At 47.0% G+C, this 16,456-nt stretch overlaps 1 protein-coding gene across 12 annotated transcripts in view; it reads right to left on the reverse strand.

Annotated features, from left to right (window-relative positions):
• ATXN7L1 (ataxin 7 like 1) overlaps positions 1–16,456 on the reverse strand; it is a 243,812-nt gene that overhangs the window by 117,522 nt on the left and 109,834 nt on the right. The window contains exon 4 of one of the 12 annotated variants that reach the window (XM_024761006.1): positions 13,272–16,146. The exons of the other annotated variants lie outside the window; for them this stretch is intronic. Coding sequence (XP_024616774.1) covers positions 16,064–16,146 — 83 coding nt within the window. The 3' untranslated portion in view covers positions 13,272–16,063. Of the gene's footprint in view, positions 1–13,271; positions 16,147–16,456 lie in introns of those variants that run through there. 12 annotated transcript variants of the gene reach the window in all.

Consider the following 16,456-nt stretch of genomic DNA (forward strand, 5'->3'; position numbering starts at 1 on the left):
CTGGGCCTCAGGTCTCCCATTTGTAAAACACGAGAAACCTCATCATCCCTCAGGTCACTGCCCACTCAGGCCTCACACAGAAGCAATGATTTATCAGACACACTCAGGATAACGGGGGAGAATAAGTCTACCGGGGAGAGGGCCCCCTTTCTTGCCAAAATGTTAGCTCAGAATGTATTTCACACATGCTCTGTCCACACCAGGTGAATGTTCTCTTTTAAATCCCATTCAAGCTTCTCAGAGATCGTGTGCTCACCCAAAGGGCTGTCCTGATCTCTGTTCATCCTTGGCCCAACTTCCCAGACTCAGATCTCACCCCCTTTTAAAGAGCCTTCCACCCTCCGATGAAAAACGTGAATCTGACCGTGAGGAAACATCAGGCAAACCAAATCGAGGGACATTTTACAAAACACGTGACTCGGAGTCTTCACAAGAGTCAAGGCTGTGAATGGTAGACTGAAGGATGATCCCTGAGTAAAGGAAACTAACTAGGCATGCTAACTAAACGCACAGGTCATCCTGGATCTCTAACTTTTTTTTTGCTATACAGCATAATTGGCAAAATTTGAATTAGGTCCGTATCAGTGATATTAGTTCCGTGATTTTGATAACTATACTGCAGTTATGTAAGAGAATATCTTTGGAAATGCACATCGAAATACTTAGGGGTAAAGGGACATGACATTTGCAACTTACTCTCAAACAGTGCAAAAATGTATAAAATATATAAAAAATGTAAAAAAAAATATATATATACACACATACCCACACCCATATGTATGGGGAGGAGTGTCTGAACTATTTTTGCAACTTTTCTCTAAGTTTGAAATTACCTTCCCCGCACCAACCCAGAACAGCATTCCACAACTGATTGCACTGTTTCCCTTTCACTTTTGCGAAATGTCCTTATAATGTGTATTTTTTTTCATGTGGGTGGTGTACAGGAATTCTTTTTGTACTCTTCATACCACCTGACTTACGGGCAAACAATGTTACTGGAAGGGTCCCTCTGAGATCACCTAATTCAAACCCTCCAGGTGATGCGACCAGGCCCCGGGAGGGGCCTTAGGCTGGTTGTCACGCAGCTGACAGTGCCTGAGCTGACCCTGGATTCCAGGTCCTGACCCCAGCCCAGTGTTCCTCCTTCTCCTTCACACGGCTGCAAACGAGTGACAGCTGTGACAGGACATCGATTCCGCTCGGCCTTTGGGGCCATGGTTGGGGCCCTGTCAGGATGGGGCTGGAGGCCCTGGGGCCCTTCTCTCTGTTTACTCCAGAGGAACCATGGAATGAAAAATGTTGGGCAGCTGCTCTAATCTCATCTGTCCCCAGGGCTCTAAGGACCACCTATATGCTAATGAGCCTCAGACTTGTGTCTCTGACCCTGACCTCTGTCTGCAGTCCACACTCCTATATCCAGCCATCTGCCAATGCCTGCCCATTGAATTGGCACGTCTAATGTAACACGTCCAACACCAAGTGCTAGATTTCTCCCCTCCCCTGCTTTCCCTTATCTCGGTCCAGCACCACCATTCACCCAAGGGCCACCCTAGCCTCCTGCGGCTCTCTGACACCTCACAGCCAAACCACCTGCAGATCCTATCAGCCCACCTTCCAAGTACCTCCAGAACCTGCTTTTTCCCAATGCCGCTGTCACAAGCCTGACCCAGGCCACCGTGATTTCTTGCCTGAACTTCCCCAGGCACCTTTTGATGGTGTCTGACCCCAGCCTTCCCCTTTCCACCGTGTGTTCCCCACCCAGCAACCAGCGTGAGCCTGTCTCTCCCCAGCTCAAAGCTGTCCAAGAACTTTCGTCTCACTGAGAATCAAACCCAAGTCCTTACAAGGGTTTAGCCGACTGGGCCTCCCTGTGTGGGCCAGCTCCTTTCTCGCCATGCTTCACCTACAGCAGCTCGGGCAACCGGCCCTTTGCTGTGCAGGAGCATGACCAGCTAAGCATGCGCCAGCTTCAGGGTCTTCCCCCACGGCCCCCTCTGCCCAGTATCCACAAGACTCTGATTTCACTCAGGGCCTGGCCTCAAGCCTCTTCAGACAGGCCTTCCCCGACTAGCTCATGTATAAGAGCACACCCTGCCCTTCCTCACACTGACTGTTCTTCTCCTGGCATCACATGCTTAGTTGTTTACTGTTTCTATCCCCTACTAAGTTCCTAGAGGCTGGGAATCTATTTGCTTCTCCCTGTATTCCAGCCACGGCTTGGCACATAACAGGAGCTCAATATATACTTGTTAAAGTAATGAATGAACCCATTAAGTCAAACAGGCAAGGAGCAGAACAGTGTATATATTGATAATACACACCCATTTATTAAAAAAGAAAAAGAAACAAGCACATCTATGCTTGCTCATCTTTGGGAAGATTTAACAGCCATGGCCTCTGGGAGTGTGAATGGGTAGCTGGGGACAAGGGGAGGAGGGACATTGGCAGTGTGGACCCTTTTGGTACCTTTTGAATTTTTTAGCTAGTACCTGCATTACTCATTGGATGAATTAAAAAATATACATACATATATCAAATCATTATATTATATACCTAAAACAAATACAATGTTCTGTCAATTATATCTCAACAAAAAGTCCCCCTGTAACAATTCCTTCCCCAAAGTGGTGTAAGGGACACTTCCGCCAGTATGTGAAAACATATATAAAATCACGGTACACAAATTCCATATGTCAATACATAACTTAAGAAATGACTTTCTGGGACTTCCCTGGTGGTGCACTGGTTAAGAATCTGCCTGCCACGGGTTTGATCCCTGGTCCGGGAAGATTCCACATGCCGCAGAGCAACTAAGCCCGTGTGCCACAACTACTGAGCCTGCGCTCTAGAGCCCGTGAGCCACAGCTATGGAGCCCACATGCTGCAACTACTGAAGCCTGCGTGCCTAGAGCCCGTGCTCCGCAAAGAGAAGCCACCGCAATAAGAAGCCCACGCACTGCAACAAAGTGTAGCTCCCGCTCGCTGCAACTAGAGAAAGCCTGCACACAGCAACGAAGACCCAACGCAGCCAAAAATCAATCAATAAAAAGAAAAAGAAAAAAGCATTGACTTTCTTTCATTGTAACACCGTTCAGTGTAGTTTATCATAACTCAGGTTAAGAGACATTACATCTTGTGCCTACAGTCACAGTTCTCAGAAAAATCCCACGTATGCAAAAGTCCGTTAGAGACCTAAATAAAAAGTAACTGAAAATAGGACTAAGAAAGAAGAAACAAAGGCAGATCAGCTTGGGCTTCCCTGGTGGCGCAGTGGTTAAGAATCCGCCTCCCAATGCAAGGGACACGGGTTCGAGGCCTGGTCCGGGAAGATCCCACATGCCGTGGGGCAACTAAGCCCGTGCGCCACAACTACTGAAACCCACCCGCCTAGAGCCCATGCTCTACAACAAGAGAGGCCACCGCAATGAGAAGCCCGTGCACCGCAACGAAGAGTAGCCCCTGCTCGCCGCAACTAGAGAAAGCCCGCGTGCAGCAATGAAGACCCGATGCAGCCAAAATTTGAAAAATAAATAAATTTAGGAAAAAAATATATAAAAAAAGGCAAATCAGCTTAATGGCTTACTTATGGTTTAAAAATATATATATATGCATATATTATATATATATATATATATATATATATAAACATATCTATACCTCCCAACCCCAAAGCCCAGCCTGGGTGGGACAATGACTTTTCCAGGTCTGAGAGTCTTGCGACTCTCTGTTGGACCTGTTAATGTCCTGGCCATCCATAGTCCTGATCATAAAATAATTATGAGAAGACATGGTCAGAGCAGACGTAGCTTACATTTGTGAGAAGGGGCAAGAGGTAGTGGTGGAATGCTGGACTTGGAACACCTGGGAGAGTGGCCCAGCTCTCTCTCTGCCTGAGGGACTCTGGGCAAATCACCTGCATGGCTTCGGTGAGTCGGGACGTAACAAGGGGGTGTAGAGGCTGGATCTCGGAGGTTGCTCCAGCTTTAGCATTCTGGAGTTCCGTTCTGATCAGATGTTACCTGCTGGACCACACAAATGGACAGACAGGTGCTAGCCTCTGCGATCCATGGAGACACAACCCCTATGTCCCAGGGATGCTCCTACTGGACACTGATCCAGCTGCATGTCCTCTTGGCTACCTGAGCCTGGGGATGACTGAGCCAGAAAGCTGAGGCTCACCCTCATGCTTCCAGGGGCTTCCTCCTAAAGCCTGGGGCTTGGGGCTTTTGCACCTCTGCATCTGCCAACTTTGATTACCAAATCAAAGGGGAAGTGCTCTGGGTACTGCCGCACACGAACTGAGGAAAACAACCTGCAGCCGGGCGTGGACAGGGCTGCCTCTGTGTCCCCAGAGCCGGGTCCACCCCGGGAGTTCAAGGGCAATGTCGGGTGTTTCGTGAACCAGAAGGGCAGACTAATTAAAGTGAGCTTCCCTTTCCTCAAAAATGCTGGCAAGAAAAAGCTGTGGAGAAGAGCTCTCAGTGAGTCTGGGGAAAGGCCCTGAGTTGGGGAGGGGTGTGTGAGTGGGAGAGGCAACTCGTGGACATTGGACATCAATTCTCAAATCATCTGTAGGAGGGGAAGGAAGGAAATGGCGCGGATGCTCAGGAATTGGCCTCTCACTTCGGAACGCCGCACGTTACTGTCTTCCTTATTAGACTTGTCTTGCTAACAATTTTAGCAGAAACTAATGTGAAGATAGGCCTGTGCATGCCCTGTGTGTGTGCCAGTGAATTGGTAGAGAGACGTTTAGGAGTGCGCTGGGTTTCAGAGGGGATTCCCTGTGGAATCAAGGAATTCTCTCTGGACAGTCCTCCAAATCCAGTTTAGGGTATGGTTACTGTCCGGGAAAGGAAGAAAGGGTAAAATGAAAATACTGCAGTCAAACGAAAATGAGAAAGAAAATAATGTCTTTCAAAAGGAGTCTGATGACGACTATGGTTTGATTTTCTTAACCAATACTTGCTTTTAAGTCTAATTCTGCCCTTACTTTGAAAACTCAGGAGTTCTAGACTTTGAAGTTGTCTTTTTGGGCGGGAGGCGGGGGGTCGAAGGTGCACAAAGTTGTCACACTCAGAAAAGGGCCACTAAAAGGGGTTGTCAAAACTCCATCTCTCTGGATATTAAAGAAGACATGAGACAGCATTTAGGCTGGTGGATTCAGATTGAAGGAGTGGCAGAATCACCAACAGAATGGGGGGTGGATGGCTGGGGTAGGGCCTGCATTTCTTTATTTCAAAGAGCCCCAGAGAGGATTGTAATTCAATCCAATTCTCTGCTGTCTGTCACCTCTGAAATCCCCTCCCCCAGGTCCAAACTCCCTGCTGAGAATGACTATTGAACACATTGCCTAAAAAATGAATCAGCCTGTGAAGTTTCTCCCTGCACTATGATTATAAGATCTTACTGTACCTATAAGAGCTGTGCCCCATAGGAACCTCCTAGGCCTTTGAGTTGAAGAACTGGGCTTTATCTTTTTTTTTTTTTTTTTTCCTATTTAAGTGCATGCCAGAACAGAGTGTATAGACTGCAGGCACTTTAGAAAGTAGCTGAGACGGAAAAGTCTGTCTTGACACCAGAGGAAGAAGATAAAGTCCCCATTTCCCAGCTCCAAGGCCTGCTCTGTCGTCCACCAGTTTGCACTTCAAACAATGTCGAGGGCCTCTCACTGTTGTGGCCTCTCCCCCTGCTCCGGACGCGCAGGCTCAGCGGCCATGGCTCACGGGGCCAGCCGCTCCGCGGCACGTGCGATCTTCCCGGACCGGGGCACGAACCCGTGTCCCCTGCATCGGCAGGCGGATTCTCAACCACTGAGCCACCAGGGAAGCCCTCAAACAATGTCTTTTGTGAGCAGTTAAATATGACAGATAATATAATTTTATATTTACAGTTGCACTTTCAAAAATGCCAACTTTATCAATCACCGTTCTCCGTAAGGGGCCCTCACTGCTCCTTAAAATAAAGCGCTCACGCTTTGAAAGTGGCTTTTCCTTTTTCTCAGTCGGCGTCCAAAGCTTTCAGTGGTCTGGCTCCAAGGTGATCTTCCTAACTGCCCTCTCCCATCCCCCTTGCAACCTACTTCTATCACTTCGAGCTGGCCCGCTGCCTCACTGTTTCATATTCCTCTTTAATGTTGTAATAACTGCAGGGAATTGTATCATTAGGATTATGGATACATCTTAACTATTCCCCAGTTGCTGAATTTTTTCCTGTTCCTCTTCTCTGAATTTTGCCAGGATGGGTGCAAGGAATCATCTAGGCCAGTGGTTCTCAGTTTTGGCCAGTCACTGGAATATGGGATTATCGGGGGCGGGAGGGGAGGAGGGCTGACTTTTTTTTTTTTTAAGTCGAGGTATAACACGCATACAAGAGAGGCTACAGGGCTTCCCTGGTGGCGCAGTGGTTGGGAGTCCGCCTGCCGATGCAGGGGACGCGGGTTCGTGCCCCGGTCCGGGAAGATCCCACATGCCGCGGAGCGGCTGGGCCCGTGAGCCATGGCCGCTGAGCCTGCGCGTCCGGAGCCTGTGCTCCGCAATGGGAGAGGCCCGCGTAACGGGAAAAAAAAAAAAAAGAGAGAGATGCTACAAATCGCAAGTGTGCCACCTGATGACTTTGGATGTACAAAATACCCTCATGTAACCAGCACCCAGATCAAGAAACAGAAGCTACAAGCACCCCAGAAAAGCTGGGGTAAAGGAAGCTTTTTAAAAAATTCTCATTTTCAGACCCAATCCTTTGAGATTCTGATCCCGAAATGTGAGGTGAAGCCCAGAAATGTGCATGTTTAAGGTCTCCCCAGGGGCTTCCCATGCACCATCAGGCTTGGAGTCCACCAATCTACCAAAGGTTTCCAAATTGCCCCTCAGGTGTCACCCTGGGGGTTGGGGACAGAGATAGGGAGCTGTCAGACCTGCCTTCCCCTTCAATCAGAGCTGCCGCGGGTATCTCTTTCTTAAACAGGATCTCCCTCTAGATAAAAACAATCCCTTAATCCTCAATTCTGAAAACCATCTGTATCAGTCAGCGTTCAATCCAAGAAGCAGAACTACTGGATGGACCTGAACATACATGTATGTGTACCTGTAGATCTACGGGTCTATTCCAGTTATTTGAGCTTTTGCAACAGCAACTGCTGGTTAAATGACCTCTATGAGGCCGTTGTTTTTGCATCTGATGCTGGAGCATGAAGTCCACAGGGCAGGCAGTGGGAAGGAAAGAAGGATGGAAAGTGGCGGAGACCAAGGACAACCTGGAACCCAAAAGCCTTAACTGGAACTCCATGAAGATGGACTGAAACTCCTGTCTGTTCTTGTTGCCTTTGACTTTCATGCTATGCATGTCCCCCCAGAAGCCGGGACCCTTCATCAAGGAGCTAAACACACAGACCTGGCGCAGGAGTCGGAGAGGCTGAAGGAGGATCCGGGGAATGTGGAGCAATTGCAGGCCTGGCTGCTGCCCGTGACAGCGAGGTGAGCTGCCGACAGGCAACAACACATGTGTTACAAAATGGCTGCAGCTGCCCCTCCATCCTCCCCGGATCTGTCTCCAGCCAATGAGCAACCCACAGGACAAGGAATTCTGGGAAATGTAGTTCAGCCCAGCCAGGAGTCAACACCTGACCAGCCACCATCACCCATCTGATTGTTGATTTTCAAGCTTGGCTGCACATTGGAACCGTGTGTGGCGTTTTAAAACTCTGACGCCAGGCCTGCCATAAGGATATGTGAAAGCTTCCCAGGTCACCCTAATGTGCAGTCAAGGCTGACAGACCGACGTGAACCTTAGTGCTATCCCCAACCTGGGGCCACAGACAATAAATTCTACTCTCGTTTTGTCCTAAGAGGAGCACTGAAAGATCTGGTTATTTTTCTGAAGGTCCTAAAAGGTTGTTTTTCTCTTTACCCTACCTTCCGGCATCTGTCTGTCCTCCTTCTCCAACCTAGCCACAACCCTCCTCAGCACACTGGCTGCCATCTTGGACGAAGCCCTGCTTGGTTATCCTCCTGGTCTAAGTGGATCACGAGCACGGTGGGCAGATCCTGAGATCATCCCAAAGCCATCAAGCTCAGAGTGAACTGGACTCTCAGAGGTTTTCACAATTAAGCTTCTAAATAAAGCACCTCTTCCTCCTAGGCACAGGCTAATTAAGTGACTATAACAGCAAAGCGGTCAGTGAACACTTAACCACTGTAACGTGAGCCAGTGTTGGCAAGAGCCAGTGCCGTGGGCGCGCAGGTCGTTGAGCTGCCACTGCTGGGTCCTCCTGCTTTTCTTTTTGACAGTGCCGCACGGCTTGTGGGATGTTCCCCGACCAGGGACTGAACCTGGGAAACGGCAGTGAAAGCCCAGAGTCCTAACCACTAGGCCACCAGGGAACCCTTGCTGGGTCCTTCTTAAGGACGGCTGAAAGAGGAGCCCAAGAGGGGCCACTGCAGGAAAAGAAGTGGGAAGAGAGGTGAGGGCTGGGAATAGCATGGGTTCAAGTTCCCGCAATGCCACTAATTAGCTGAGGAGCCTTGGGCAAATCACATAATGCTTCTAAGCCTCAGTACCAGCCCTGCCTCCTGCATGGGGTCATGGAGAGTATCAGAAGAGGCAAGAGATGTGAGAGGGCTTGGTGGGAAGAAAGTCCAAAAGCACAGACATTTGTGCGTGCAAGGCAGTAGTGTTAACTCTATTACAGCACTGGTGTCAGGGGATGGTTATTTAGATTATGGATTATTTAGATCCTTGCTTTCCTTTTTCTATCTATGATGTGGTTATTTCTAATGAGATCCGCTGAAGTGTGGGACTGACACTGTTAGTTAAAATAAGGGCTTTGGGATTTCCGTTGAGTTTCTATTATTTAAGCTCTCCCCCTCCTCCCCATTTCGGCAGACAATGAAGATTGCTGGGCCACGCCAGTCTATACTCTGTAAGTTTACATAGAGAGAACCTTTCTAAGAAACAACAGCAAAATAACCTTTCACAGCATCTGTGTGAAATAAAACAGGGGAAGGATCAGGCAGTGCTACAATATTTTTAATGACCCATATCTACTGTTTAAGGTAGTTTTCTGTGCCTGAATTAGATTTGAAGCTCCCTGAGGGCAAGGGCTGACTCTTCATCCCCCTTTATTTGGATTTGCAACAGGGCCTAGGGCAGTGCAGCAGAAAGGATATTGGACGTGGGGAGCCCAAGTTCCAGGTTCTAGGTATAGCCGTGCCCCTCAAAAGTCATTTTAATCCTTCTCTCAGCCTCAGTTTACTCCTCTATAAAGTGGGAGCTACCTACTTCATGGGATTATTGAGTAGTGAGAATTTAGACAATGGGGAAATAATTCTGTGACCCCAAAGTGCTGTGCCAGCGGGAGAAATGTGATAAGAGCTGTCACTTCTCAAGAATGAGATGTTGGCTGATTTTCTCCTTGAGGACACGGAAGCACAGAGCAGAGCTGGTCAACTCTGGGCTGCAGATGAGGAGATGCTCAGGGGTGGAGGTGATCGGAAAGGTGATGTCCCCAGGGGCCTGCAGAGTGATCAGAGTGACAGTGGTGGCTTTCTCACTGCCCACCTGTGCTCCCTCTGCTGCTGCAAGCTGTATGTTGGCCCGGTTCGTTGTTTATTCATTCATTTGTTCATCAAGTGTTTACTGAGCACCTACTCTGTGCCAAGCCCTGTGCCAGAGGTTGAGAATTGAATGGTGAGCAAAACCAGATGAGGTCCCTTCCCTCATGGAGCTGATCTACCCTCAGCTGATTCCCAAACAGGTTTGGACTCAGGCTTATGCACTGACGGATTTGGACAAATAGCTTCAGGAAGCCTCAGGGGCAGAGGCAAATATTGTGTTCTAGTGAGATTCTACATTGAATCTGCAAAATATCAACACGTTGAGGCCAAGTCTGCTAAGAAGAAGAAAAAGAAGAAAAGGTAAACTCCCACCAACCCCCTTTCGGGTCTTCCCTTACTGGGCTCCCACCTCAGGTTTCCAGAGTCTTGTTCTTTCTGACTCCCCCCTCTACTGAAACAGACTCTCGTCTACCTTATTCACACTAAGCTGGTAAATGCTTTGGTGAAAGCCTTGAGGTAAAGGAATGATGTCCCAGCTGGAGGGACAAGTCTGTCAGAGGTCACCCTAAAATCACACTAGGGTGGCCACTTCAGACTGGCATTTGCAGGGACCTAAGAGGTGGAGAAAGTGGGGGACTAACGGCAGGGGTAAGTAAAGTAAGCAAACCCCTGTGGTATTTATTTGTTTATTTTATTTTTTGGCTGCACTGCGCTGCTTACAAGATCTTAGTTCCCTGACCAGGGATTGAACCCAGGCCCACAGCAGTGACAGCCCAGAGACCTAACCACTGGACCGCCGGGGGATTCCCCCCATGGTCTTTAAAGGTGACCCCAGACCAGGGAGGAGTGAGGGCAGGAGCGGTGCAGCTGTTGTCGGGATTCTAGCTTTTGTTTAGGTGAGGAGGGTTTGCAGGGCCTAAGCCATTACGAAAAGCAAGGAACTAGACAATCAACTATATAAATGAAAGGAGTCTTCAGCAACCAGAATCCAGAAAATTTCCATCAATCGACGCCCATGTTCAGCAACAAAGACCCAACGCAGCCCAAAATAAATAGGTAAGTAAGTAAGTAAATTTATATATATATAAAAAATCGACCCTCTTTTCCTTCTCAGTTTTGACTAAACCGCCAGACAATCCCACTGGTGCATTTCCAGCTGGAATTACAGGACTCCTCTTCACGAGAAAACTAAGACATATTTTTTTATAAGACACACCCTAAAGCCAAATTCCTGAAAGACTGTAGATAATGTGAACCCGAAGTGGACTCATTAAATGAAAACTTTGTACTTCCAAATAAAGCACAGACACTCAAACCCGCACAAAACAAATGCATCGCACTGGGAATGATTAGAAGGCAAACACCCTCGTAGTGGATACCAGGTGGAGGAAGAGAACCTTGCCGCCCACCAGGGCCCCTCTGTGCATCTGTCCCAATCGCAGCCCCTCCCTCCTTCCAAAGTAGCCACACTCTTGACTTAGGGTCTTTACAGTAAGTCCCTACATACAAACCTTCAAGTTGCAAAATTTCAAAGATGCAAACGTACGTTCACGTGTCCGAGCGCGTAAGTCAGTTCACGTGTCTGGTGTGCATTGTCATGTGTCTGCATCCTCTACAAGTGGTTGTGCTTTTGTGTGCTTTACAGTACTGTACAGAGTACAGTAATACAGTATCTTTATTTCAAGCCCAGGATGTCCGGAAGCAAGCGTAAAAGCAGCAGTGATTTAACAGGTACAGTGTAGCTGATTGTGTTAGTTGGGTACCTAGGCTAACTTTGTTGGACTTACAAACAAATTGGACTTACGAATGCACTCTCGGAACGGAACTCCTTCGTATGTAGGGGACTTACTGTATTTCCTTATGTTTATTTATGGTTTTATCACCCTAGTGTGTATCCTTAGACACTGTTGTTTAAGTTTTGCCCATTTTTTAGATGTCTTTTAAGCTTCTTTCAAGTGACCACTTCCCTCCATCTATTTCCCATACAGTTTATCTGTTGAAGACTCAGGCTGTCTAACCTGCAGTTTCCTGCTGTCTGGGTTTTGCCCTTGGTGCATGCCAACACATCCAAGTGCATGCATTCTTAATGCAAATAATCACCTGTTTTAAAAAAACCCGTATGCAAGCTATGTTCTTAAGGAGGGCATGACCCATCATAATCGCTTTCTCGTGAGTGTGTGGACAAAGGGAGCTCTCACAATAGAAGTAAATGAAGCAGGGAGAAAAACTTGATCTGGGGGGAGCTCTCTGTGGAACTAGTGATTTTTGAAATTTTTTTTTTTTGCAACTGGAAGTGACCGAGGAATGCCTCTCTTTAATGTCTTCCACTATAGTTTGCTTTAGTAGGGAACACATTTGCAATGGGCTCTGGAATCACGTTATGCTCCAGGGTCCAGGGTTGTATCCCATTAGGTTTTATCAGAGATGATTGCATAATAGAAGCCTGGATGTAGTAAAAACCTAAGGAATCTAAACCACTAACCAGACTCGCCAAATGTAATAAATATAAATGATAGATGAAAGGAAGAGAGACCTGGTCATTTACTTATGGTTTGGAGCAATAAAAGCGAGCTTTACATCTTTTTCTTTAATCTTCGCAGGCAGTCACATGAACATACTTACCGGCATTTTCAAAAGGATCTATCAAATATTGACTTAAAAAAGAGATGTATCCACTTAACGGTGACCTCCAGACACCCCCGATAAGTCCAGGACCCTAAATTATATGCTCCAGAGCCATGGCACCCACACAATGGACAAAAGAAATGAACAGTGTCGTACTTGGTGATGGAAGGTTTTTTAACGCTTAAACTTAAATACGTATGGGGACTGTTTTGATGTGCACAGGAAAGAAAAAAGCTCCCAAACTGATGGATACAATAAAAAAATCCAAAAGTCAAGAACCTCTTAAAATATACACACTACTATATATAAAAGAGATAACCAACAAGGACTTACTGTAGAGCACAGGGAACTCTACTCAATATCTTGTAATAACCTATAAGGGAAGAGAATGTAAAAAAAGTATATATATATGTATATGTATATGTATAACCGAATCACTTTACTGTACACCTGAAACTAACACAACATTGTAAATCAACTATATGTCAATAAAAAAGCCGAGAGATAACAACCAAGGTCAAGGCACTCTTCAAACCCAATAGGCCACAGACACAACCTTTAAAACTTTACTACAGCATTAGTTGTACAGCCACAAAAGGGGCCTGAAAGACATGGCGGGGATAAAAGTAATTAGACAGAGGCCTTAACTGGTCCCATCCTGGTTCTCTGTTCTCCTTGCTGTCCTTGGTTCTTTTAGGGATTGTATTTGTGAAAGAAATCAGGAGTGTGCATCCTCCTCACTGCTAACAGTGGGGCTGGGAAGGCGCCATGGCGGACGATAATCAGAAGGGCTTAGTGCAGATTCGACGGCCAGGCTGATTTCTCTCCTGGGCTCAGGAGGTTGTAAAATCTGCTGGCAAGACTGGCTCCTGGGGCTTCCCTGGTGGCGCAGTGCCGATGCAGGGGACACAGGTTCGTTCCCCGGTCCGGGAGGATCCCACATGCCACGGAGCGGCTGGGCCCGTGAGCCGTGGCCGCTGAGCCTGCGTGTCCGGAGCCTGTGCTCCGCAACGGGAGAGGCCGCAACAGTGAGAGGCCCGCGTACCGCAAAAAAAAAAAAAAAAAAAAAAAAAAAAAAAAAAGATTGGCTCCTGTTCTTAGCGTGTAGATGGTAAAGTGATTTCCAACCCTGGTTTTTACAACGCTCTAGGGCATTTCCAATACAATGTATGTGTTTAAAATTCTCAAAACCAAATTAATCTGAATTCGCTGAAAAGGCATATGTGATTCAGAAGATTTTTTTCTTAGTTATTGTCTGGTTTACCTTTCTGAAACGCTTGATACTCCTTCTTGGAATTCCTTCCTGCCTGGGCTCTGTGACAGTGTTACTCTGATGTTTCAAGTCTAACCCCCTGCCTTCTGGGCTGGCTCCTGCTGGTTCCAGGCCTCATCTCTGGATCACTAAAAATTCCACAGAGCTCTTCCTTGAAGGCTTCTCTTGTCCCTGCCCCCCAACTCCAGCCCCCAACCCAAAGTCCTTCGTAGACTCCTCTTTTCAAGATTTCCAACTTCAGCCTCTAAGAGCTCCCTGCTGTACGAAATACCCACCATGTGAAATTTCTCAAGGGGAGGCTGGGCTGGGGCCCAGCAGCGATGCTCAAAGATAGAGCAGAACTTGGAAAGGGAGTTAAATCTACCATGGCTTCCGGGCTTCTATTAATTCACTTCTCAGGCTGGGTTGGGCTCGGCCTAAGCACGTTACATGCATTATGGCATTTAATCTTCACACCACCTCTCTGAGGAAGCACGATTATACCCATTTTCTACACTTGAGATTTAAGCTAGGAGAGGGCGGGCGCTAGATGAAGCAGAGCTGGGCTGTGAGCCATCACACGCTTCTGTCTGAAGCAGGGGATTTTGTCCTGTCTCTGGACAAACAGACTGGCTGGATCAGGGCCTGGCAGGGAGGTGAGTCCAAGCCGCCATGATGCAGGAGTAACCAATCAAAAGGACCAGGAGCTCAGCTAGAGTGTGTGAGTGAGTGTGTGTGTGTGTGTGTGTGTGTGTGTGCGTTAGAGTGACTTACTCTGCGTGGATGGTGGTGGTAGGTAGTGAGGTACGATCAAAGAGACAGAAAAATGCTCACAGGAACGAGCAGTTGCCCTCTCACATCACAGGTCCCTGCCTACACATACAGCCCTATTCCGACTAGAACGCAGGGAGTTAAAAATGAAACAGCCCTTGAAACTGAAACCAAATTATCCATGGCAATTTATTAAATAACTAAGGTTTTCTAGGCCTTATTAAAATAAATGTTTAGTGTATTTTCTTATCCTCTGATGTTCACTTCTGCACTTGTCAGCACCTGCCGGCAGCAGCTGGAGTAATCTGGCCAATTTTGCTGTATGTGCAAATCAATTTGATTTCCCCCCCAAAAAGATAAAAATCAGTAAAGTGATTAAGTTACAATTAAGGCATGTCATTGAAAGCACAGATAACAAGAAAAGGCTGAACAGGACACGCCCTGAGGTCACCATTGACTTCCTCCTACGCAAATTAAATGATTTTTCCCCTCATTCTTCTTGCCTGCTCTACTGTATGGGGTATTCCGGGTGATCAACACGACGCCTCCTACTTCTTGAAATTCTCTCCTCTTTTGGCTTCCATCATGCTGTCCTTATGCCAGGTTCCCTTCTTGGCTCCTGTACTGGTTCCATACATGATAATCTGTTCAACCATCCACCCACCCATCCATCCATCCATCCATCCCTCCATCTTATAGATATTTAATGACCCAGTGTGCCAGGCACTAGGAAAAAGGATGGGGCATATTTATGCCTGGTTTTACAGTTGAAAATGCTTTTATATTATTTCATTAATTTCTTGCTACAACCATGTGAGGTGGCTATTGGTACCTTCATTTTACAGAGGAGGAAACAGGTTCTGAGAGGATCTGGGATTTATTCATACCAGCATAGCCAGCAGGTGGCAGAGTCTGGACAGGAATTCAGGTTTTCCTGCCAGTAAGAATTCATAATGGCATGCTCTTACATACTGGTCAAGTAGAATTTCGCAACTAGTCTCATCATTCCTAATTAAATGTCATGATGCAGTCAATACATATCTATTGAAACTGTGCTAGGCTCTGGGGGATGCAAAGTCTGGGTCCCTACCCTCATAGAACTTGTGGCCTAGTAGGGGAGACATTAATTATATGTTTACACCACAAACATTTGCTTTTAAGGTATGAGGGAAAGTGGACCTAGTTATGAAAATCAGGAAGTCTTTCAAGAGAAAGTAATCATTAAGATGCATTCTGAAGGATGAGTCAGGGTTTTGGGAAGAGGGGATGAAAGAAAATCATATACAGAGAAGGAAAAGCACGTGCAAGGGCCCTGTGGCAGGAAGACCCAATGTGCTGAAATTTTAAAGGCCAGCTTGACTGGCATATAGAGACTGAAAGGGAGCCCAGCACAGGATGTGGTTCAGACCATGCAAGACTGTGTAGCCATAACAATGATTTTTACTTTGAGCTTCAGAGCAATGGGTAGACACAAGTTAAGAGAATGACATGATTAACTTCTTTGATTCTAACTTCTGTGTGCAGAATGAATTGTAGAGGGGCAAGAGTGGACGCAGGGAAAACAGCTGGAGGGCTTCTGTAGTTGTCCAGGTGAGAGGTGATGATAGCTTGGACCAGCGTGGTGGTGGTGGAAATGGCGAGAAGAATCCCACTCTGGGCCCCTCTACAAAATGGGCCCCCCGCTCTGCTCCAGCCCATTTTCTCCCTAAACCCTGTCACCAGAGTGTGCTCACGCATTTGCAGTACACGGAAGCTTGTCCACACTTCAGGGCTCTGCAGGAGTCTCCTCTCCCAGGAAGCCTTCTCCAGATAATGCTAGTCCTCCGAGATCTTTCAGAAGCTGAGTCTACCTTCTGTATTGTTCACTTCAAACCTGCTTCTTCTCGACGGCTTGGCTGTTCTCCGATCCTTTCCTGAAGATGCCTTCATTTCTCTTGTCTTGCTTTCTCCCTTTGGAAAGTAAATGCTTTGTTGGCATTTGCTGAATGGTGTCAACAGGGCTCCTCTGGAAATGACATTTGTAAATGATTACTCATGCCAAATGCCTTTTTTTTTCCCCTAAATTAAACACTGGTTGCTTTAAATCTGTCTTCATGATCTTGTTCTATCAAAACGTTTGTCCCAATTTTTCAATTCTTTCCTCTAAACTCTTTTCCATATATCTCCTAGTGGAAAGCAGTTTCAGGGGGAATGGAGTTGGGGGTGGGGGGGCTGCGGTCAGCAGTGTAATTAAACAGGAGCTATCTGACCAGAATTCCTA

Source organism: Neophocaena asiaeorientalis, unplaced genomic scaffold (assembly GCF_003031525.2).
Source record: "Neophocaena asiaeorientalis asiaeorientalis breed wild unplaced genomic scaffold, Neophocaena_asiaeorientalis_V1.1 scaffold508, whole genome shotgun sequence".
In the NCBI taxonomy this organism is placed as follows: domain Eukaryota; kingdom Metazoa; phylum Chordata; class Mammalia; order Artiodactyla; family Phocoenidae; genus Neophocaena; species Neophocaena asiaeorientalis.